At 41.7% G+C, this 25,515-nt stretch overlaps 1 protein-coding gene across 1 annotated transcript in view; it reads left to right on the forward strand.

The window, feature by feature from the left end:
- The window catches only part of MYO16 (myosin XVI), a 372,035-nt gene that overhangs the window by 7,387 nt on the left and 339,133 nt on the right, over positions 1-25,515 (forward strand). The window contains exon 2 of the mRNA XM_065901993.1: positions 24,045-24,115. Within this exon, the coding sequence (XP_065758065.1) occupies positions 24,045-24,115 (71 nt within the window). The remainder of the gene's footprint in view (positions 1-24,044; positions 24,116-25,515) is intronic.

Below are 25,515 nucleotides of genomic sequence, written 5' to 3' on the forward strand. Positions count from 1 at the left end.
ATTTTAATGTATTCCATCAATCTAAAATGTGCTCAATAATTCTTTTCCATCTAGAAAGCAAATTTTTTTCTAAATTGTTTTATGGGTTTTAATTTAACTCTTTGAATTATGCCATGTTAGAGAGAGAAAGAGAGAGAGAGAGAGAAATTTTCTCTATATGCAGAAAATATTTAAATGGGAATGCAATCCCTCTGTTAGAATTGCTACCCCTAGATACCAGTTTTTACTAACTAGTCCACAATATGTTTTGACTAAAAGTAATGCGCACAGCAGTGGATTGACTTCATTATGTGTTTGCTGTTTGGCATTCTGCGGATGTTTTCAACGTGTTTGTGCTTTATTTGATTTTAGTCACCTAGTCTTTCAACAACCATATTCAGCAGGTACAAGAATGCTCTCCCCTTTGTGTGTGTGAGGATACTGAACCTTAGAAGAATTCATTGTTTTTTGTTCACAACACAACACTGTCTCAAGTTAATTTCTTATTTTAAAAAATCACTTTGTTGAGATAAGAGTGACATACAATTGTTGTACGTATTTAACGTAGCATCTTGATGAGTTTGGAGATAAAGGGACATCTGAGAAACCATCACCAGAATCTGGGCCATAAACATCTATCACCTCAAAAGTTTCCTCCCCCACTCCCTTAATCCTGTTAACTAGATTTTCTTCTTTTGTGATGAGAGCACTGTACATATCGCCCCTCAAGCTTATCTCTGATGGTAAAATGAGCTGAGCCATCCACTGCATTGATTTCCTCCTACTGCTATTTGGAATTCTTCTCCTGGGCAGGTGAACTTTCAGTCCGCTGTTCAGGGAATGGTCAAAGAAGTGGACAGATGTGCTCTAGGGTGTTCCCTCTTTTATGCTTCAGTGAGTTCCCTCCTCTTTCCGTGACCAGCTCCCCTCCCTTCTTTTTTCCCTTTTTACAATTTAAAATGATTTGTCCATTAGTTTGAGTATAAAATACCCACTGAGAGCCTGCTGTATTCCAGATACCCAGAGTGCTTGAAAGCACAGTGTAGACCTGTAATGTCAAGCTTCATTTCTGTCTCCACATAACTGAAAGTTCTAAGTCGTCGCTTAGGAAAAAGGAAGCTATCAAATTATAGGAAAGCGAGACTCTTGTTTCCTTCTCCTGTCTCTCCAGCCCCTGGTCCTTGGTTTCCTGGAATGCTGTGGCCTAAAGTCGTGAGCCAAAGCTTTGAGCTTAACTCTTCTTGTCCCGCCCATCTTCCCTGGAAGGTCCCCCTTTCCCCACTGCATCTACCTTCACCTGCTCTGACAATTCCCAAATCATATTTAGATCTTTCTTCTCAGCTCCAGATGCCACCATTCTGATGGCCTTACACTTCTAACTTCTTATGTTCAAAACTGAGTACTTGTCCCAGTATTTTTCCCAATCCCAGACTCCTGTTTTCTGTTTCAGTTAATATCACCCCTCTTCCCCACCTTCTGGTCCAGATACCTGGAGGTCACATGGATTTAGGCGCACATTTGTAAAGTGCTAATGGTTGTACCTCCTCTGAATGTTTATGGGTAGTGTCAGATGTCTGCATATTATCCAGAGTCTTCTAAGAATATGCTTAGAATGCAGTGAATGCTCACTACCTATTGGATCATCTCCTAGAAGTTTCCACTTAGAATTTCATAAGCAGATCATTGGCAATCAAGTGTGAAGCCTTGGGTCAAAGAATGCATTTCATGTATTCTTTATGTGTTTTATAGATGAAAAAATAAAATGAGACTGCAGTTAATGTAAAGCTCATGAGTACTTAGCCTAGCCTTTTCCTTACATTTACTGGATTGACCCAGAAGTTAAAATTCTGAAGTAGTTGGCTACATCATAAATTTATTTAAATTTAAAATATTTGTATAAAATTTGTATTTATTTTTTAGTATGTAAAATATAAATGAAGGGAGGAGCCAATTATGATTTTTCACTGTTACCATCTAACGATACAATCTTTTAAAAAATATTTTTATTTATTTTAAAAATTTTTACTGGAGTATAATTGCCTTACAGTGTTGTGTTAGCTTCTTCTGTAAAATGGAGTGATTCTGCTACATGTTTACAGATCTCCCCTCCCTCCTGAACCTCCCTCCCGCCCTCACCGTCCCACCTAGGTCATCATGATGAGCATGACCCTGGTGCTCTTCTGGTGTTCCCAGTGGAGACTGTGGATTTTTATCAAATGCAGCCTTGCTCTCTCTCTCTCCCGCCTCCCTGTCACCAGCTGCACAAATAGGCAGTTGAAAACTGATGGTCCATTGGCAAATTTAAGCTAATACGTACAGAAATGATACCAAGACTCTACCAACATGAGAACAGTGATGGAATCTAATAAGCAGGTGCTCAGTCCTTGTTCCCTACTTGCATTTGTTCTCAACATACTTGTGATGCGTGTTAAGTACTCCACAAGGACAGATATGCCTAGAACTTAAAATCAGGAGGATTTAGTTGACATGGGCTTTCCTGGTGGCTCAGATGGTAAAGAATCTGCCTGCAATGCGGGAGACCCGGGTTTGATCTCTGGGTCAGGGAAGATCCCCTGGAGTAGGAAATGCCAACCCACTCCAGTATCCTTGCCTGAAAAGTTCCATGAACAGAGGAGCCTGGCAGGCTATTGTCCATGGGGCTGTAAAGAGCTGGACATGACCGAGTGACTGAGCATACACACACATTTCAAAACAGGCTATAAAATCATAAATAGCCTCAAATTAAGTGTTTTTAAATTCTGTGGGATTCTGTGTGAATTGAATGTTCACCAATACCAAATGCACATTCCTGAGAAGTATTAATTATTTTAAATGCCTGCCATGTAATCACATCTTGACTGGGTACTGAAAGTAATTGAAAAACAGCAAAAAAAAAAAAAAAGAAAAAAAAAAAAACTAGAGAAAAAATTGTGCTTCATAAGCAGTTATAATCTAGGTGGAAAGATACACTGTTCTTTAAAAAAGAAATTAGAAGTTTATCTACTTAAAAGCAATGTCAGTGGGCATTTGTTGGGCTGAGGTGAGGAATAGATGAATCAGAAACTCTGCTCTTTGGGAAATTTTCAGAGCTCAGTAGGAAGAGAGAAAGGGACTTTTTGGCTGGGAAAAACAGCTTGAAGGCAGAGAAAAACAGGTTTTTTATAGGAGAGTGTCATGGCATAAGTTAGCACCAAGAGTTTTAACTCCGCATTTGTAGTGATGGGTTTGATCCCAACCCCAAAACTTAGGAACTGTGTGTCCCAGGTCAGGGGCAGGCCACCTTCCTATTCTCACCTTCCTCTTCTGCAACCAAGGTTAAGAGGCAGAGATGACCATCTCTCCTAAGTGCTTGTGAGGATTAGCTAAATAACGCACGCAAAGAACTTTTATCTGCCATGTGTTACTACAGGCGTAATGCATATCAGCTCCTATTGTGACTTGAAAGGGGATTGAGCGATGCTGTTGAAATAGTGAAACACTCCAACCTCGGGGCCTTTGAGCATCTCAGAATTAAACCGAGAAGGGCATTTCTCTTGTAGGCAGGAGTCCCGGGGCTAGCAGAACTTTTGAGAGGGTGAAGGCTTTAGGCACTTGTGAGCCTTCACATTCCCAGCGTGCATGTTGTCAGCCCTCTCCTCTCCATGGACAACGACTTGAACCTTTTTCTGGTTATCTGAAGGAATGGCAATAAGGCAGCAAGGGCATCAACATGGCAGCATGAGGATAAATGTGTAAACGAATCATTTAGGTATGCACGCGTGCGTGCTCGAGCGCTTCAGTCATGTCTGACTCTGGACTGTGGCCCGCCAGGCTCTTCTGTCCATGGGATTCTCTAGGCAAGAATACTGGGGTGGGTTGCCACGCCCGCCTCCAGTTAGGGATCATACCTTTCTTTTTTTTTAATACCATTTCTTACATGAATGTTAGAGAAAGTGTGAAAGGGAACTATTGGATTAAAAAGCACATTAAAAAATTAACGCAATAGTTTTCATATTTTAGGGGAGAGAAAGATAGGTAGTGAATTCTGGTATGTGCAAGAAAATATTGTCTTATAGTTTTACAGGATCACTCATCTGTGTCAATGTCTTTCTTGTTCCATATGAGGTTACTTCTTAGACTTGATATCTTTTGACTAATGTGAAGAATGTCTCATGAGAATTAGTGGCAGAGTCTAAAATCTGCGATTTCTCAGTCTGCATACTCTCAGGTTTTAATTAAATTGAGACTGAAAAAGAAAACAGATATTTTAGTTCACTGAATTAATGGTGGCTGAGGTCTTCAATCCATCACATTTTAGATAGCATTGCTGCCACTGGTATAAACCAAGGGTTCTCTGAGTTGTTGTGCTTACAATAGTCTATGGAAAAAGAAAGATAGAAAAACCTGGTAATTTTCATAGAAAAAAGGCTCAACCTATCAGAGGCCCAGACTGCTGCCGAGAGTACAAGAGCAGCAGCGATAGAGCCTGTAGATCATGTTTACCTTCAATGGTATGACTGTTGTCCACTCCAAAGTAAAATGTTTTACATGGAGAATGTATATTTGCCATTTATAAGAGCAGAGAAGTCATTTAGTGCATGTAAGAATGGACAGAATATATTATCAGGGGTTTTATTGAGAATTTTCAATATGCAGACAATTTCTAAGAAATAGAGACTTAAGACTGCTGATTTATAAAGCGGCCCATTGGCAGACTCACTCGGGAGACCCACTCCCTCTGGCCTTCTCAAGGTCATCATTCTCCCAGGTTCTCCTTCATTATTCACAGCACAAGATCAATTGCATGGAAAAAGATACGTTGTCATATTTTCCAAAGTGATAAGAAAAGTAAACTAAACCACATCCCTGTCATTTCATTGGTTTCTTTCTCATCAAAATTCCTCAGAATTTGTCCAAGTTTTCCTTCTTTTTCGTTGCACTCATCACTATGCCACAAATGCCTTGCTTGTTTGCTGTCTGTCTTCTCCCAGTGGGATGGAGAACTCCACGAGCAAATATTTTATATGGATATTCATGTTTTCTCATAAGAGAGTTTTAAAACCATGCAGGTGCTTTTTGCTTCCCTCTCTGTACACTTGGAGTGCAGTAGGCATCTCAGAAACTTTCTTCCTATAACTCATTACTCTTCACAGACCTTCATAATTTCCTTATTCTGATAATCGTTTTCATTTTTCTATCTTGTGGGCCATCGACAATGCTACCCCAAAAGTGGTCCCGAGAGGGCAGCATCGCCCACGCCTGGGAGCCTGTTAGACATGCAGGTCGACTGATCTGCTGAATCAGAACCTGGAGTGGGGCAAGAAGCTGTGTTCTAAGAGACCCTCTGGGGATTCTGCTGTGCTGAAGTTTTCATTTGATTCTAGAGGGTCCCAACTGGGCGTGTTTGTCACACTTACTCTTGGGATTCACTGAAAGTCTCTGTCCAAGGGACAAGGAAGGTACACGTTCCACCGTCCGTGGGGCCAAGACAAACAGGTAATAGTCCTGTCTCAGGTCCCAGCGTCCCTGTGAAGAGCGTGAGGAATCTGACCTGATAGAGATGCTGCCAGGCCTTGAGTGTAAGGCTGGCTTCCCGCTCCTCTTAATTTCTTTGTGTCTTACTCTTAGTTTCATCTCAAAATGTCTGTATTCTATTCATCTTTCAAGACTTGAATTAAATAATCTATGATTTCTGAAACAGTAATATTTCTCCTTGGCAATCCCAAAAGGCAGTCGCCTTTGCATCTTATGCATGGATCTAGATTCACTTACTTACATCTGCCTTCTAATGTCGTTCTTGATATAAATGCCTATGTTCCCCATTCTGTGCAACTCACAACAAAGCTATGTCTTCAGTGACTTTCTGTCCCAAGCAGTTGCTGGTTCAGGGTAGGAACCCTTCTCTTTTCCTTCCTCACTGCAGCAGCTCCTGAGCACTAGAATAGAGTGCTACTGACTGACTTAGCAATGCCCGGAAATACAGAGAAAAATAAAAATGGAAAAACCCACACGTTACAGTCCATGACCAAACTCTCACGGGAGGCATCTACAAGCAAAAATCTGTGTCTGATAAACGAGCTGCTTCACATGGAGTTGGCGTATGATATAGGAAGCTGTAGGTGCACCTCATTCCAGCTGTGTAATTCTAGAAGCCATTTCTGAAGACCCTGGGGTGACATAGATTTGAAAATTGCCTCTATTTCCTTCTCAATTGGAACTGATTCTATAGGAAAACAAGATTACCTTCTGGCTCTAATAAAATGAGGATCACAAATGCAATTTTACGTCCAAGTTGAATTTTAGGAAGATAAAGCTTGATGTTAAGCCTGAGAATTCAGGCCCTTGGCATTCATCCTCTGAATTTCCTTTCCAACTAGGTCAACTGGTAGGAGCAACATGCTTTCTGCTTTTAGAAACTCTTGGGGATTTGAAATGGATTGCCTTCTTCAACATTGCAGAAAGGGTGCATGAACTGCATGACAATACGGTGCCACTTGAGGAGGAATTTTACCTTTTTTTTTTTTTTTATACCAACTTGTGGGATTGTCTTCAGGAGGAAACGTGTTGTGTACCTGTCTGTGTGGGCTGCCATGACAAAATGCTGCAGAATGAAAGCTTTAAACATCAGAAATTAATTTTATTGCCGTTTTGGGCACATTTGCTTTCTGACAAGAGCTCTCTTCCTGGCTTATGGATGGGTGACTTCTCCTGTACTCTTACATGACTCTCCCTTGATACCGGCAGAGAAAATGAGCTCTTTTGTGTCTCTTGATATAAGGACATCAATCCTATTAGACCAGGGCTCCACTCTTGTGGCCTCATTTAACTTTACTTCCTCAAAAGCATCTCCCAGGTGGTGCAGTGGTAAAGAACCCGCATGCCATCAATGCCAGAGACATAAGAAATGCAGCTTCGATCCCTTTGTAAGGAAGATCCCCTGGCGGAAGGCATGGGAACCCACTCCAGTATTCTTGCCTGGGAAATCCCATGGACAGAGGAGCCTGGCAGACTACAGTTCATGGGGTCAGAGAGTCAGACATGACAGAAGTGACTGAGCATGCACGCATGTATTCTAAATACAGTTACAGGGAGTATTAGCGCTTCAACACACTGATTTGGGGAGGATGCAGTTCTGTTCACAAAGGTGTATTTTGTTTGAATTCTCATTTCTTTTTAAATAGTAATTCGTTAATTTGTTGGTTGGAAGATACTTGCTTTGCCAACGTTGTGTTGGTTTCCGCCGCACAATGCAGAACGTCTTCATATCCATGTGTGTGTATATTTACCGCCTCCCTCGGCCTCTTTTCCCTCTCACTGCAGAGCGCTAGGCTGGCCCCCTGCCTTCTGCAGCAGATTCGCTTGTTATCTGCGTTACACACGGTAGTGTGTATGTGTGAGTGTTACTTTCTCAATTCGTCCCACCCTCTCCTTCCCTCGAATTCTCGTTTCAAGGACTGTGTTTGTTCTTGGCCCGCTGGAAGGTGGACCTCAAGTTGAGATTAGATGTGTAAGAGATTTGGTGGGGGGACACCAGCAGGGAGCAAAGGGGAAGGACCCAGAGGCAAATGGAGGAGCCTTCAGCATGGGATGCCGGAGTGACCCAGCTGTGTTAGTGAGCTGGGGTTGCCGTGCCTTTCGAACACAGGCTGGGTGGCTGAATGACAGGCAGGTGTTTCCTCGTGTTTCTGAAGCCTTGAAATCTAGGATCAAGGTGTCAGCATCATGCAAGTCAACTCAACATCTTTGAGTTTCAACTTTCTTATCTGTTAGATGGAGTTGATACTAGTTTGCAAGCATGTAAAGATTGGACATTAGGTAGATATTTATTAAATGGTAGTTTTCTTATTGTTCAGAATGGGCATTGTCACTATATTTGTTATAACTCATAATTATTACTAGGAAGATATGATTAGAATAGTGCCCTAAACTACTGTGACAATTTTAAAACTTTAGGTTATAAGCTTTAAGAATATAGATTGTTGACTTGACATTTGAAGTCTAACTATATTTTACTTTCATAGTTTAAATGGTTTTCAAAACTGCTAATCGTGTCATAATTGGTGCTTTAATTTTGAAATTTTATGTGACACCACAATTTTTAAGACCCTTCAAGAATACATTGGAGATAATTGTAAATTTAGCTATTGCAATGTGCATGTGTTTTTTTAAATGTCACAGTCAGACCTTTTTTTAATCATACTTGCTAATGAAGTTAATTTTAATTGACCCCCAAATTTTATCAAGGGGCTATATTGCAGGAATGAAAATGAATCATTTTACTCAAATGCCTCACAAAGACCATTTAGTGAGTAACAGACATTTTTGATTATCCTTGCCATGACTATCTTTGGTAAGAATTCAATACACTTTCATTGTCAAAGTGTATCTTTGTTAAACCAGACAAATAGCCTATATCCTTGCCCATTCCCTTTGCACTAACAATCATTTGCTATAAAGTGGATGGACACACAAGTACAAAGACTCTCTGAAATATGACGGATAAAAGCACAGTATAGCTAGAGGGGAAGGCAGGTGGGATGCTGGTGGGAGGGATAAATTGGGAGGTTGGGATTGGCACATACATACTAGTCTATATAAAAGAGATAACCTGTAAGGACCTACTCTGTAGCACAGGGAACTCTTTAAACACTCTGTAATGACTAAATGGGAAAGGAGTATAAAGAGGGAGTGGGTATAGGTGTGTGTTCACCTGATTCACTTTACTGTACAGCAGAAGCAAGCGAAACATTGTACATCATCTTACTCCAATCATGTTTTTTAATGTTAAAAGAAAAACCACGATAGTGATAGAGAAGTGGAAGTGGAAAACCCCCTGTAATGCCAACCGGGCTTGGAAGCACCCCGCGGCCCACTCAGCGGTGGGTGCTTCATTTCTCATAGAAAAGCACCAGTTAACGGAGGAACAGTGAGATTAACATGATACAGAAACTGTCTTCTAAATAGAACTCTGTAACAACTGTCGGTGGGGACTGAGAATGTCACAGAATATAATGAATTATGTATGTGCCTGAGTGATTTTACCATTCTGTCCATCAGCCAGCTCTCAGCTCATTTTCCACTGTTTTTCTCCCAATATTGTTTAAAATCTCCATTTTCCAGCTTAGTAAGTTCAGTGCCTTCCATGAGGCACCCTCCAATCCTGTTCATGTAAAGGTCAGGTTTAGTGTCTTAGAACATGGATACCCTACAAAACAGAACAAAAATGCTCTTCGTAGGAGTTTCTGTGAGTGCTTCTGACTCAGGCATAGGTTTGTGAGATGGAGCGCACCAACTGTTTCTTAGATTTCTCTCTTTCTTGGCTTTTCCTGCTTTTCTTTCTTTCTGCTCTTTTGCACAACAGTGGTTAAAATGGAAATTCCTGCTGTTTTATTTGACAATTTATTTGCATCTTTCTTCCCCTACTTCCAAATTCACCTCCTACTCAAGAACTGGAAGAAGGGCTGGCTGTAGATGTCAGACTCATTGTTTAGCAAAAGCCCATTCACTTTTATCAGTCTTTATCTGATGGAGAAACACGCTTGCAGAATATACAACAACCCAATTGACTCTTCTCATTAATTTCTTTGTTTTCACTCATAACTTAATGAACATCAGTGATGGTTGAAATACTCTCAGAACCACCACCATAGTTTTTATTTTTGGGCAATACTTATTATGGATTGAGTTGGCCAGGCCAGCATTAATTCTGAACTTGACCGCAAAACAGGAGACCCAGGTTTGATTCTTGGGTCGGGAAGATCCCCTGGAGACGGGACTGGCTACTCACTCCAATATTCTTGACTGGAGAATTCCATGGACAGAGGAGCCGTTCATGGGTCATGAAGAGTCGGACTGGACTGAGCGACTAACGCTGTCACCTTTTACTTTCAATGGTCTTCTATCTGGAGTTTCTACCTTCAGTATTTCATTCTTCTGATATCTCATGCACTCGAATGTATTAGCGTTGTTCACAAAAGATCCTAGCAATGTCATTCCTACTCTCAAAAGCCTACCTGCTTTATTCTGGAAGAATGAAGATCCTGTTTCGTGTTGTATAGTTTCAAGATTTTTGTAACCTGATCTCAGCCTGTTTTTCGTTATCTCTAATTTCACTACAACTTAAGTCCCTGCTCTAAATCTTCTCTCCGGGTTTATTCAAATGCATCTCGCTTTCTTTTCTTTCTTTCTTTCTTTTTTTTTTTTTTTTTTTTGCTTCCCAGCTTTCTTCATAGTACTGGTTCCAATGCAAAGACTTTTCCCTGTTCTCTAAACCTCTGCTGTGTTCCCCCACTGAATAAAATATCTGTAACCAAAAACCTGCTAAAATATTCCACCACTTTCCTCTTTTTTTCCTCTCTTTTCTCTTCCAGAAGTGCCCAGCTACTCATAAGTGTGAAATTATGTTTTCCTTGATTAATAAGCTTGTTTTCACAAATCACTCTGGGGTGGGCTTTATGAGTTTTCTATTGCTTAGTGGTTGGATGGCATTATCAACTCAATGGACGTGAGTTTGAGCAAGCTCTGGGAGATGGTGAGGACAGGGAAGCCTGGCGTGCTACCGTCCATGGGGTTGCAAAGAGTCAACATGACTGAGCGGCTGAAGAACAATGATTATTCTGTAACAAGTTAATCACCCACATAGCCCCTTAAGGCACACACTTGGTATGTCTCCGTTTTTGTGGCCCGGGAGTCTGACCGTGACATCACTGAGTCTGTTACTTGGGGTCTCAAGTGGCTGTGGTGAAGGTGAGGGTGGGCTGTGTTGGAGACTTGACTGCAGAAGAACCTTCTTATAAAGCTGGCTAGCTCCCTGTGGGTCAGGACTAAAGGCTCTGGCTTCTTGCAGGATGTCTCGGATCCTAGAACCCATCTCAGCTTCTTGGCAAGTGGCCTCCCAGCTCAGTCTGAGGCTGAATTCAAATAGTCTCTAGAGTGAGTCTGTCAAGACAGGCACGGACCTGATGTCCCGGAACCTCGGTGACAGGTGGTCACAGTCTCAACCTTATTCAGAGGGAGAGTCATAACAGATGTGAGCCCCAGAGGGCGGGTGGGTCCCGGGCGGGGGCGCCCTCGGGAATGCCTCCCAACCACACTGCTGGGTCTCCTCCATGAGTGGAGCCTGGCGGTGAAGCCTGGGTCTGTGTTTCTGTCTCCTTTTCTCTCTCTCTCACACACACAGGCATGCACTGACTCCTTTTGATGATTTGAATTCCGCATCCTTGAAGAGAGTCATTCAAAATTCTTTTCATTAATCTTAATCTTTTTCATATGAAAGTTCCTAAATGTATTTTCTATTAAATCAACTTAACTGCTAAAGGTTGTAAAAGAACCTTTCGGATGTAAGCAAATTAGCTACAATTCAAGTCATTGAAACTCTTCTAAACTGTTCACAGCGTCCCCTTTGAAGGAATGATCTGCTGGCGATACATGCCACCCCAAGGTGCAGAATCTTATTCTTCACTGCATAAATATTTTTCTTTCTTATTTTAGTAGTGATATGTGGTTTGAAAAATTTAAATTAGACCATTAACTCAGTTCATGGCAAAGAATTTACAAAGATGCCCTGTTAGCCATGCTAACCTTTACCTATGCTGCTGATTATATTTTTATTTTACAAACATGTTTTAGCCAAACAGTTCTTTTAATCTTGATTCTAAGTCACCTTTTATTTTTTTATATACTTATTATAAAACCAAAAAAAAAAGAAAAGGTCTGTTGAAAAACAGTAACTAGAAGATGCTCTTTGTAAGACCAAGATTGAAGAGCAAAAACTCCTTTTGAGAGGAAGAAGACAAAACTTAAAACGTTTTAAGAGTAGACAAGTTAGATGAGATGAGGATGTTAGGCGGGTGCCAAGGAGCTCCGTGACCTGTGAAATACATTGAGCCAATGAGTATATCTGTGTAACAGAAGACAGTCAGCTTTTGTTCTACATTAATGTTTCCTACACGTGTTCTATAAATTTTGTTCTACATAATTTAGCCAATTTTTAAATTAAGCTACTTTAACTGATTGCTCTGATAATCAGGGTTGATTGTAATCAGTGAAATTAAAATAATGATACTAGCAGAAAATGCTGGATCTCTGTCATGCGCTCTCTCTCTCACACACACACACTCACATAATCCTGCTGTGAAATACCGTGTGTGTCTGGCCTTTTGTGTCTGGGGGAGGCTGTATCTTGGAGTGTTGCTGGCGGACCATGCATCTGTCCATCTTCTCCATGGTGTTATCTGGGCGCTGCATCACTTGCTCACCAGCTGTACTGTTTTACATCTCCTCTATATCTGCATCTCATTGCTTCCCTGAAGTCACCTCTGCCCCTTAGTTCCTTGTAATGTCATTTGTCTGTTTTCTTTGAACTCACTCTTTAACCCTTAATCTTCTAGGTAACTGCCTATCTTCACTGTCAACTGGACTGTAGACTAAAGCTGCCAATGTACTAAATGTCTCAGTGTTGCCAAGTCTTTTTAATCCAATAAAAATAAAAAGCATATTTTTTCATAGTTTGGAGCTTAAATGTATTTTATTACACACATAGACATTTTAAATATACATTTTTATTGTAAATACCTTTTTTCCTAACCTCAGTTCTGTGATAATCTAAAAGTATTTTTTGATGATTTGAATATATGGGTTCTAGTCCCAAACTGACACAACCTTGGGAAGTAACACTTCAATCCAGTAGACATAAACTTGAAGCAGTGTAGAGCAATGCATGTGTCAGCCCCAAACTCTGAACATTGCTTAAAGAATTATCAAATAGTGTTTGTTAGAACTGAATGGATTGTTACGGTCTGAGAAAAATGAAGATTATTTAGAACATGGAGGTGGATAATGGGATAATTTGAAAAAAAAAATAGTTTTGTAGCAACATTGCTGGATGACTTAAGGTGAGAAAGGGGGACACATTTTATCAGATTTTCTTACAGGTAGTTTTCAAAGCACAGCTTTCTCCCACCTTGGGATTTTTGTGGTTCCTCTGCATTGTGTAGTATCCAACGTGCATCTGTGTAGCCAGCAAAGGGATAAGATGCAAAAGAGCAGTGGAAATCACAAGGAGTTTTATTTCCTGCCCTGGATTTAACCAAGTGGAGGCTGAATTAATAAGTTAAATGTAAAAAAAAAAAGACACATGTAGGTAGGTTAAACTGATTTCCTTTTGGGAAGGGTAGAGTAGTCTTCCTAACATAGACTAAATACAATATAATATTTTTATTTGAGTTTGTATCTTGAAGTTGGCAGTGAATCTCAGATTTACATAGCAATTTGTGTAGCAGTAGTCCATAGCAGGGCTGTTTTTGGGCAACATAGGACATCAGTATGGCCAAATGTCAACTCATCTCACTTTTGTGTTTAATAAATTAATATTCACAATATACTGTGCTTCTTGAAAAGATTGAAAGCTTTTATTGGTATTCTTTGATTTTAAAAAGAGAAGGCCACATAACCAGCAAAGTCACAGCCGCAAAATAGACATCCCGAATAGGTAGGAAAATTGGCGGCCAGCAGAGTGTCAGTGATGTTGTATTGGTTCTTCACGTTCACACTTTACACAAGCTCCTGTCACCGCTGTGCTTAATGTAACGGAACATTTTTACGTGTTCCGAGTTAACATTCCCTCCTGTTTGTAAAACGATGATTCTTACCGTAATAGTAGGTTTTGATTAATTTTAACTTGACAAGATATTAACAAATTATTTATACAGGCTTTTAATTTACTTTCTCCCATGTCCAAATCAGAGCCAATCTACTTGCCATAGATGGGCCTAGTTCTGTTTTCTAGATTTTTCAGGTAAGTGTTGGCCAGGATAGCTGCTTGTGTAACTGAAGTAAGTGTGAGGCTCAGGAAAGTGTTTGACTCTGCTTCATTTACTTCTCACAGAAGAATGTATTTTGTATGGCATGTATTTTGTGGTCTTCCAGTTTTTTGCCTGTTAGTTTATTTTTTTTTCTTCGTCTTCTTTTTTTTTTTTAACTTTATCACCACACCCTGCAGCATGTGAGATCTTAGTTCCCCGACCAGGGATTGAACCTGCACCCTCTGCTTTGGAAACGCAGAGCCTTAACCAGAGGGCCACCAGGGAAGTCCCTGGATTGTATTTTCAATAGCAGAAAGAAAAGTTGAAAACCATCCTGGTCTGAATAGTGTAAAAAAGCAGTGAGGGGAGAGAAAGAAACAAGAAGTCCGAACACAAGCCATTTCGTCATTTGCGCTTTTGTTTACTGTTTGTGTTATAAGGATTCATTTCATCTTGAGTCCCGAGTGGTGGAGGGTGCACCTCCCCGCTTGTTTAGCCATTCTAATATTTAGCTAAGTCAATGGTATTTCTGGTTTGAAGAGAGGTGACTTTTGCAGTCCACACTCTCGTGAGATACATGTTTAATGAACATAAATAGGCTAGAAAAAGAGCCACGACTATTACTGCCACCACATTCTTGAACTTTCAGGAAAGCCCGCTCTGCATAGGTGTTGACCTCGGTTTAGAGGTTGGCTAGATGACAACACAGGCAGTGCCCTTTTCAGATCCAAAAGCAGATTTGTCGTCAGCATCTCTAAGTTAAAAGGCGCTGCTTTCAATGGCATTTTGAAACATCCCTAAAGCCTAACTTGTTGGAAGCTTGCCTCTGCCTTTGTTTGTTTTCCCCTCACACCTAATAATGAGCTTCCCTGGTGGCTCAGATGATGAAGAATCTGTCTGCAGTGCAGGAGACCCCGGTTTGATTCCTGGGTCTGGAAGATCTGCTGGAGAAGTGTTAGGCTACCCACTCCAGTATTCTTGGGCTTCCCTGTGGCTCAGCTGGTAAAGACTCCACCTGCAATGCCAGAGACCTGGGTTCAACCCCTGGATTGGGAAGATCCCCCAGAGAAGGGAACAGTTACCCACTCCAGTGTTGGGCTTCCCTGGCGGCTCAGCTGGTAAAGAATCCACCTGCAATGCGGGAGACCTGGGTTTGATCCCTAGGTTGGGAACTTTCCTTAGAGAAGGGAACAGCTACCCACTCCGGTATTCTGGCCTGGGGGATTTCAGGGACTGTATACTTCATGGGGCCACAAAGAATCGGACACGACTGAGCGACTTTCACTTCACTTAATGATGGAATTTTAAACACATAACGTCATGAGTCAAATGTAAATGCTCAGTATAGATTTCAGCTAAATAAAGACCTGGGTACCAGGAACAGATTTCTCTTCAAGACCTACTCTTAAGGAACGATATCCATCATGCATGCCTTATGTTTCCTTGATTTTTCATGAGGCGGAAATGTCCTCAGTACTTCTGAGACTAACGGAGGTATTTGGGATTCATTGGCGTAACTTAGCCTGCGCACAGAATGCTGGATTTCAAGAGTGTTTAAGACACAAATTGAAATCGGTTAATTAAAATAAAGTATGCAACATGCAGGGACATGAAAAACTGTTGTTTGCATTTGTAGGGCAGTTCTTTTCTGTGAAGACCTACCTCTGATAAATAGATTTTTCTGGCAGCTTCTGAGGTCATGAGCACCAAGGAAAGGGTGGGCTCACTCTTTTTTGTTGAGTGTGGAAGCCTCTGGCAAGTATTGAAATTGGAATTGATCATTTCTTAGGGGCAGTGTTTATCTCTTTCCTAAATGTGTCACATGGTACGTATTTTTCCACATGAGCATCTCTGGGGACAACAGCTATAAATGCTTAATGGCACACAGGTCAGAGCATAAAAAAGAAAAATGTACTGATGAATGAGACTCAGAAAAAAAAAGGTAGACATTGAAATAGTAACCTGGGAAATATCAGAGTCACGTAATGGCTAACATGTGGTTTATTTGATACTGAGTTGAAAACTGTAAAATCTGGTGTCTAGGGTGCTAGTTAAAGTTGAACACCCCTGCTGAGTCATTCTTAAGTGACCAGAAACTATACTTCTGAATTCAGAACTGCTCTCTATGTACATTCTTTTGGCTAAACATGCATATTTCAGCACATTGGAGGAAAATTTTCCAAAATGATATTTTACAGATAAGACTTCATTATCACTCAGAATTATTCCCATCCTGCTTCAGAATTATTGAGAAACACAAATAGAATTTATGCAAATAAAGCTATTTCTGTTTTTCATTCTGTATACATTTTTTACATAGTTTCCCTCTTAGCTCAGTTGGTAAAGAATTCGCCTGCAATGCAGGAGACGCTGGCTCGATTCCTGGGCCAGGAAGATCCCCTGGAGAAGGGATAGGCTCCCCACCCCAGTATTCTTGGGCTTCCCTGGTGGCTCAGCTGGTAAAGAGTCCACCTGCAATGTGGGAGACGTGGGTTCGATCCCTGTGTTGGGAAGATCCCCTGGAGAAGGGAAAGGCTGTCCACTCCAACCTTCTGGTCTGGAGAATTCCATGGACTATACAGTCCATGGGGTCACAGAGAGTCAGACACGACTGACTTTGACTTTCACTTTCATGCATAGTGTGATAAGATATAATAAAGCATATGTGGTTTAAGGTTGTAAAGTTTAATAAGAGCATCACAGTAGGAGGGTTATAGCTTTTTATTGTGATAAAACCCATCTAAAATACAACTGCCCGTTTTCATTGTTTTAAAATGTACCATTTAGCACATTCACAATGTTCTGCATCTATCACCACTGTTTAGTTTTAGGACATGCATGTCATCATCCCAAATGGAAATACTGAATCCCTTAGACACTCACTCTCCATTTCCCCCTCTCTCAGCCACTGACAACCACCAGTCTGCTTTCTATCTTTATGAATTTCCTTCCTCTGGATATTTCATATACATGAAGTCACACACTCTATCACTTACTGTGTCTGACTTCTCTCACTTAGTCTTTGAATATTCATTTATGTTGTAACAATAACCTCAATGCGTATCAATAACCTCAGATATGCAGATGACACCACTCTTATGGCAGAAAGCAAAGAAGAACTAAGAAGAACTAAAGAGCCTGTTGATGAAAGTGAAAGAGGAGAGAGAAAAGTTTGGCTTAAAACTCAAAGATCATGGCATCCGGTCCCATCACTTCATGGCAAATAGATGCGGACACAATGGAAACCATGACAGACTTAATTTTCTTGGACTCCAAAATCACTGCAGATAGTGACTGCAGCCATGAAATTAAAAGACGCTTGCTTCTTGGAAGAAAAGCTGTGACCAACCTAGACAGCATATTAAAAATAGAGACATCACTTTGCCACCAAAGGCCCTTCTAGTCAAGGCTATGGTTTTTCCAGTGGTCATGTATGGATGTGAGAGTTGGACTATAAAGAAAGCTGAGCGCTGAAGAATTGATGCTTTTGAACTGTGGTGTTGGAAAAGACTCTTGAGAGTCCCTTGGACTGCAAGGAGATCCAACCAGTCCATCCTAAAGGAGATCAGTCCTGGGTGTTCATTGAAAGGACTGATGTTGAAGCTGAAACTCCAATACTTTGGCCATCTCATGTGAAGAGCTGACTCATTTGAAAAGACCCTGATACTGGGAAATACTGAAGGCAGGAGAAGGGGGCGACAGAGGATGAGATGGTTGGATGGCATCACCAACTTGATGGACATGAATTTGAGTAAACTCCGGGAGTTGGTGATGGACAGGGAGGCCTAGCATGCTTGCGTCCATGGGGTCGCAAAGAGTCGGACATGACTGAGTGACTGAACTGAACTGATCTTTTTTTTTTTAACTGATCTTGTAACATAAATTTATTTCCTGTTTCATAGCTAAATAATTTTCCATTATGTAGCTCTAACTCACTTTCTTTACTCTTCAGTCAGTTGATGGCCATTTGGGTTGTTTCCACCTTTTGGCTGTTCTGAATTCTCATTCCCATTTCATTGGTCTATATATCTGTCTTCAGCCAGCACCACAGTTTTGATGACCAAAGCTTTGCAGTAAGTTTTGAAATTGTAAAGTGAGTCATCCCACGTGCTTTATCTTTTCCTTCTTTTCATTTTCTTTCTTTTTCAAGATTATTTTGGCTATTTGGGTCTCCTGTGAATTTTAGAATCTGCTTGTCTTTTTCCTACCAAAAACATGCCATGGGTTTTGATAGGGAGGTATTTTGCCTTTTTGATAAGAAAATGTCCCGAAGAATGAAGGCGCACTTTGCCATTTCATATCTTCTTTTCTCCGTCGTTCTCGCTGATATTAGTTGTAGTAGGTAAATTTACCAAAGAATAGTTACTACTTGGCTCCCCAGGTGGCACTCGTGGTAAAGAGCCTGCCTGCCAATGCAGGAGACGTGAGACACGGGTTCAGTCTCTGGGTGGGGAGGATCCCCTGGAGGAGGGCATGGCAACCCACTCCAGAATGTTTGCCTGGAGACTCCCGTGGACAGAGGAGCCTGGCGGGCTACGGTCCGCAGGGTCACACAGAGTCGAGTAGAACTGAAGCAACTTGACACGCACAGAGTTACTGCTTAGTAAGCAACATTTCTAACCTGTAGGGCTCTAGAGAATGTTCCTTTGCTTGTCCAATGTTCCTTGTACGCATGGGGCTCCCTATGAGGACGCAACTTAGCAACCACGGTAATGTTTCACTCTTCCTTGACTGTGTTGATTTCAAATGCGAAGTCTTTGTGAATACAAACCCCTGTTACCACGAGAACCACGTGACAGCAGAGACTGCGGTGCAGTCAGATGTCCACCCCAGCTCCTGTGATCAGCAAAGCACTTGCTGTCGTCAGGTTGCTGTCAAGTCACCATCATCGATGTGCTGATTGTCCTCAACACAGGTAAATCAGTCATATCTAGACACTTACAGTGACGACTATCAGGCAGACCATTGGTCTTGGTGATGGTTGGTGATGGTTGGGATGTGCAGGGGAGACAGCTGCAGGTCCTATTAACGATGATGTATTTTCATCCATTTTTATCCCAATAGCTGAAGATCTCCAGACTGAATGTTTCTTTTTAAATATCAAATCATGTCCCCCACACAGACAGTGCGATGGAACTTCTGTGGCAGCTTGATGATGAAGCCACAAATATACAATAAATGCTGAATCAGTTCCAAGCAGCCACACTCTAAAAGGAGCCTCAGCTTCGTTATTCTGTTTGGTCCCCAGATGGCTGTTTTTCCTTGAGCTGTTTCCTTGCAGATTTTATTGTAACAGACTCTGAGTCAAGGTGCCTTTTCACTTGACTGTCAGTTCCAACTATGTTGTTATAAAGTTGTTAGGAACTGGAACCTTTTTGAAGGAAGTATTTTAACCTGAATTCGGACAGTTTCCCACAAAAGTAGTAACTATGAGAACATTGCCGTAGACCGTGAATTGTGTTGCTGTTCCTGAGTTGAAGGTGACCCTTCCACTCTCTTGTTACTTGAGAGGTAAAGAGGCCTGATGCTCTTCATGGTGAAGAACACAATCCTTGGAGCCACAGGTTTTACATCCACCATGCTACCATCACATAACTTACAAGCCTCAGTCTCCTCATCAATTGTATTGATATGTATACAGCTACAGTATTTGTATCATGGAGTTGGGAGAATCAAAGTAATTCTTTTACTAAAGCACTGAGAGCAGTTTTAGATCCCTCCATACTTTGGAGAGCTCAGTGTATGCTTACCATGAATTTATATTTTCTTTATTTTATCCTTACATCTGGGTACCTCATGATGTCATTTTTAACCCTTAGCACAGGCTTACAATTTAGCACAGTCTACCCTTTGTATATGTGAGGAATATATGTTTCTTTATTTAGTCAGTAGTTGATTTTGTCTTATTCTTGCTCTGGATCCATGGTGTTTAGGGGCAAACCAGTCCATAACCAGTCTGTGGTTCCACTTTAGTTCTGATATTGTGAACAGTGCTTAAGGAAACAGTCTTTCTATCTAGGAAGAGAAAATGCCGGATTGCCCTTCTTTTTCTTCTGAGTCTGATGTCTGCCTGAGTGAGGGAAGGGCTGGAGTTTGTTCATTGGTTTCACTTTGGCAGGAAGGACGCGCTGCGGTTGCTGGGCGCAGAGTCCGTCTCATTCGTGGATATTCTTGGACGATGTTCCGTATCCACCTCAGGGCTGCTTCCTGTTCCATGCTGGTGGTTCTTCTCAAAGCCCCTGAGAGCTGATTGTTAAAACATCAGGAATTCATGAGTTGGTTGTAAAACAGTTTTTTAAAAAACCTGTATTAACAACTAAAGTATATAAACTTACAATTAAGTAGTGAATTGTAATTAACTAATTATTACTAGATTGTAATAAAAACAAAGGTAAAGCTCAAAGCTCATCACTTCCTAATCAGTTCTCTACGTTTTCCTCTCCTTTTTTGCTCTCGTAGTTTTGTCTTTTTTGTCTGTGTGATAGAAATGCCACAAAACTGTGAACTGCATCACATCGCCTCCAAACTCTGGGTTCAGTGACACCACACCCTGGTAGCTTGCGATCAGCCATGGTGGGAGATTTATACCAAGAGAATTGGCCAGTGTTAGAAATCAGAGCTTGATTTTTCATCCTGACTGTGTAGAATTCAAGAAGTGGTGGAGAAAGTGTTGATGATGCAGGTTGTACTTTAAGATGTATGGCGTCGGTGGCCACTGTATTGTGAAAAGCACAAAAATGTCATAAAACGTGATTACACTGTTCAGGAACTTACCTGGTTAGCGAAGGTGCCGCTCAGGGTGTTGATACATTCCTGAAGCCCTGACGTCCTTCACTGTTTCACTTCGATCTTACTCAGGAGTCGGCAAACCTTTTCTGCGAAGGTCAGTTAGTAAGTATTTTAAACTCTAAGAGTCACATACAGTCTGGGTTACACATTCCTTTTGGACACTTCTTGTCTTGTTTTTTAAATTCTTTTCCTCACACACCTTCCAAAATTGTATATGTGCTGCCGAAGCGAGCACTCGCACACCTCCCACATTGTGGAAGTCACTCTTGGTTTAAGGGCTGTGCGCTGACAGGTGAGGCCTGACAGCCACAGTTTCCTGATGATCCCTGGCTCATGCTCATTAATTTCAGCGAAAATATCAACCAGGATATTAAGGTCCTGGTCATTAACTGGAAACAAAGACTGACTGTGGATACAAAAGTTAAGTAAAAATCAAAATCATTTTGTGAGAATCAGTTGATTACATGGAATTTACAACAAACTGTGGACTGCACAGCCTTTATAGCAGCAGACTCCTAAATGCGTATCCATCTATCAGCCATCCATTCATCCATCCACCCACCCATCCATCCATCATCTAGACATCTCCATCCATCCTTGAGCATTCACCAGCTCAGGCCACCATTGTTGCGGCCCACCTGCTCTTGTGGAAAAGCAAACACTTAGTCCATAGCACCTACCTAAGGGTTTGTTTTTGAACTTCTTTGCTTAATATGCTATGATCCTCTTCAATGGCCTGAAGAGGCAGAACGATGCCTGACTCTTGTAGTGTAATGTAAACTATCCCCCACAACACATTTCTCCAAGTCACACACAGTCTTTTATTCATAACTGTTGTTTTGTCCCCCCTTGCTCATCATTCTCCCATCGCCTCCTCCATTGCCCTCTTCTGCCCATTTATTCTACCTGATAAATTGTAAACTCATCTTTCATTGAATTTTGGTACATTTGCATTGGCTTACATCCTATACGTAAATTCAGCATTTAGTAATGAGAAGGTTTTGAGAAAAGTTAGAATAAACCTTCAGGTACGTGTTTAATGATACATCATTATTGGTTTCATGAGTGACAACAGTAATTTTACTAATAAAAATCATTTAGTGACCCCCTGACCAGTGCCAGGTGGCCTGATCAGTTTGCTCTATGTGTTGTTCCATTCAATTCACACTACACTCTCATCGTGTGAGTCCAACAATCGTCGATTATTTTACAGACAGAAAGCTAAGGCATAGAGTGAAGTCTGTTAGCTTTCCCAGTGGGACTTAGCCTCCAGTGGGTCAAACTGCAAGGCCGGTGTGTCTCTGGTTTATATTATGTGTAGTTCACCACATGTGTGGATGCTAGATTCTTTGTAGAAATATAATAACATTTTACTAATGTTTTAACTAGTAAAGTATAATCTTCCTCACTATCGGTAGTGTGATCACACCAGTAAAAGTTCTTTGTTGTAACAACCATAAAGCACCAAGGAAGTATCAGTCAGTTCAAGATGAATAATTTCATTTGTTAAGCAAATAATTATTGGGGTAAAAGTGCTATTTTCATTCTGAGAAAACTATTGGTAAATATAGTTAAGGAACTTTCTGTTTTCATGGACACACTTTTTAAAATTAGGAGTAGGAAGTATATGAGGGAATAAGACATGCATGCACTTAACTACACACATGTACAGAAGGAGGCTGAGAAAGGGAGCAGGGAAGCCCGCTGACATACAGCCGGGCGACAGGCTGGCTCATAGCAGCTCAGAGATGGGGAGGAAAGCCAAGTCCTCACCGTTGTGGACTTTCCAGTAAAGGGCAGACAAGGGATGTACCTGTGTCCATATGGTTGAGCCATAGGATGCCAGGTTACAACTCATCCTGTGAGATCTATACCTTTGCCACCAACTACCCACATGAGGAGAATCTAGGTACAGAAAGAGTTAAATTATTAAAGAAAGAACATCATCAAGGCATGCTGTTGGTGAATGAATAGTGCTTCTATGGAGGCACCTCTTTGTGGAAGAGGGCTGGGGGGCGGTGTAAGATCAAGGAGCCAGACCCAGTGTCACTGCTGGTCTGAGAGCAGGAATGCATCTGACTTCCCCGAGGAGAGGGATTTGGACAGAGATGCTCCCGTTTCGGGAAAGGCTGCTTGGAGAGTGCACTGGGCTGGGTGTGGGTTTGTCACGCCCATGGGGCTGGCATGCCTCCTCTTCATCCCCCATGCAAACACCACGGAAGAGATAGTCTTGGAAAGAAAGCTGTGTGAGAGGAACTGTGTCTGTCCTCTGTGATGTGCAGTTAAATGTGGGGAAGATGGTAACAAACTAGAGACTGGAACACAGTCAAGACTTGGGGTGACAAGTATGTCACGTGGGGTGACAAGAACAGTTTTTGTGTTCTGATGACATTGACAAGTTACAGAGAAAGTTAGCGGAAACACAGTTTGCTCTGGAAGGTATGACTTTGCATCTTAGTCATTTTGTACAGTTCTGTGCGATACAAACTCGAAGAACTGTTGCTTTAGTTATCTATTTGGACAAAGCATGAATGGCTCTACGATACTACTGTTAACAGTGGGAACTGGAATCAAGTGTCTTGGGGGAAGGATGGGCCTCTTGGAGCCCGCAGTATGTCACGGAAGATACATTAACAACACAATCTTTCTCCCAAGGCCTGTTGCATTCCGTGCCCTACCCCGTCCACCTCTGCTGTTCAAATGGAAACACAGGTCGCTTTCCAGCTGTGCTGTTACCCTGATGAGTGGCATCTATTTTGAGCTGTCTGACATTGCTAATTTAGCTACAGATGGCTTTGGGAGAATGGTGGAAGTGGGGCCAAGGGGTAATTGCATGAAGGAAAGTTTAATGTGCAAAGTGTCAGCTTTTGTTGTTTTAAGCCAATGAGTCCTAATGAGTTTAGAACAGTAAGAGTGAGCTAAAGCATACATGAGCTGAGTGAAGTGATTCCCTTCTTTTTGCTTATTTCTCCTTGATCTAGGACAGAAACTTAAGCCAGGCACTTTGCAATAATAAATTGTAAGAGTGTGGTCCCCTTTGGGAATAATTTGTGGGGCTGTAACAGGAAAACACCCTGATGCTGGGAGGGGCTGGGGGCAGGAGGAGAAGGGGACGACAGAGGATGAGATGGCTGGATGGCATCACCGACTCGATGGGCATGAGTTTGAGTCAACTCCGGGAGTTGGTGATGGACAGGGAGGCCTGGCATGCTGCGATTCATGGGGTCGCAAAGAGTCGGACACGACTGAGTGACTGAACTGAACTGAACTGAACTGAACTGAGTAGGTGAAGATGTTGGCAAACCAAGAAATGGGTTTCAATGTGAAGAGAAATGCTGCCAAGCTTAAATCCCCAAAATAAGGTTGGATGGCGATTCATGTGTCTTCTTTGGCTTTCATGGCTGTTTGGGGTTTAGACACTAATGAAACGCTACACCTTCTGGTTCACGGTGAGGAACAAAGATGAGCTGTAACTCTCCTCTCTCATTCTTCCAGTGCTGCGACTCCTGAAGGAGGGGGCCGACCCCCACATGCCTGTGTCCTCCGGAGGGTCCCTGCTCCATCTGGTAAGGGCTGTGATGACCGGGTGAGAGTGGGTGACACGCGGTGGAAGGGGAGCCAGCTGTGGACACCAGACTCAGTGGCAGAATGCGCCTGTAACAGACGATCAGAGCAGTGATGTGCTTCAGATGAACAGGCTTGAGTAATGACACGTTGATGTTTGTTAATTACTCACATTATAGTTTGTAAACTGTTGTTGTTTAAGACACACTTGGTCATGTCGGATTCTTTTGCAGCCCAGGGACCGGGTGGGCCCCAGCCCATGTGATTACTCAGGCAAGAATAGTGCAGTGAGTTGCTATTTCTTCCTCCAGGGGGTCTTCCTGACCCAGGGATCGAACCTGTGTCTTCTGTTGTCTCCTGCATTGGCAGGAGGATTCTTCACCACTGAACCACCAAGGAAGCCCATCTCTCTCTCTCTCTCTCTCTCTCCCCTTCTCTCTCTCAATAGTGAGTTAGTGAAAGTTGCTCAGTCGTGTCCGACTCTTTGTGACCCCATGGACTATACAATCCATGGGCTTCTCTGGGCCAGAATACAGAGTGGGTAGCCTTTCCCTTCTCCAGGATCTTCCCAACCCAAGGTGAAACATATATATATATATGTAATACAGGTCTAAATTGAACGGTTTTAAATGATAAAATATATGGCCCAGAGAATCGTATTGTTGGTCAGAAATAAGGAGACATGGCTTCTTTACCGTTGAGCCAGCTAAGCATTAGTGAATGGAGTTTGCACATCTGCATTAAAGAAGATCCTTTTGAACATGAATCATATTCAGCAAATAAGCAGAATAATATTGTATCAATTATAGAGCATTAGGCAGCCATCCTTTCTTTTATTTACTTTCTTGTCCCATTGAGCTTTTATAATTCTCTGCTCATGGCCTATGTGAATAAAACTTTACTACATTCTTTTGGAAACAAGCAGGGAATGATTAAGTGAATAAACAATTAAATAATCACATAAACAAGTAAATACAGCCATTTCACATGCAAGAGATTTTTGCTGGTTCAGTTAAGGGCAAAACTTAAGTAAAGGGAGATATCAATAATTATTCAGTTTAGTGGTCTTTAGGACTAATTTCAGGTGTAAGACATGATTTTGAAAAAATGCCCAGATTAATATAAAAGCCTAATTTATAATTGTGTACCGGTATTTTAAAAATGATGTATTTCTTCACTTGGCACAAACCATGTTAAGGGAGGTCACACGTGGATCAGACGGACGCTGTCTCATCTGGGGCTGGATCTGAGCCTGGTTGCCTCCGGGAGTCAGCTGTCAGCCATAAGATGCCAACATCTACCTTCTGGTGACCACCCAGCCTGGAGATTCTGACTTAACTTTTCTGGGGTGTCATTGAACTTTGGGGTGGTGCAGAGCTCCACCCAGGTGATTCTAGTGTAT

This window comes from Muntiacus reevesi, chromosome 11 (genome assembly GCF_963930625.1).
Source record: "Muntiacus reevesi chromosome 11, mMunRee1.1, whole genome shotgun sequence".
Taxonomy (NCBI): Eukaryota; Metazoa; Chordata; class Mammalia; order Artiodactyla; family Cervidae; genus Muntiacus; species Muntiacus reevesi.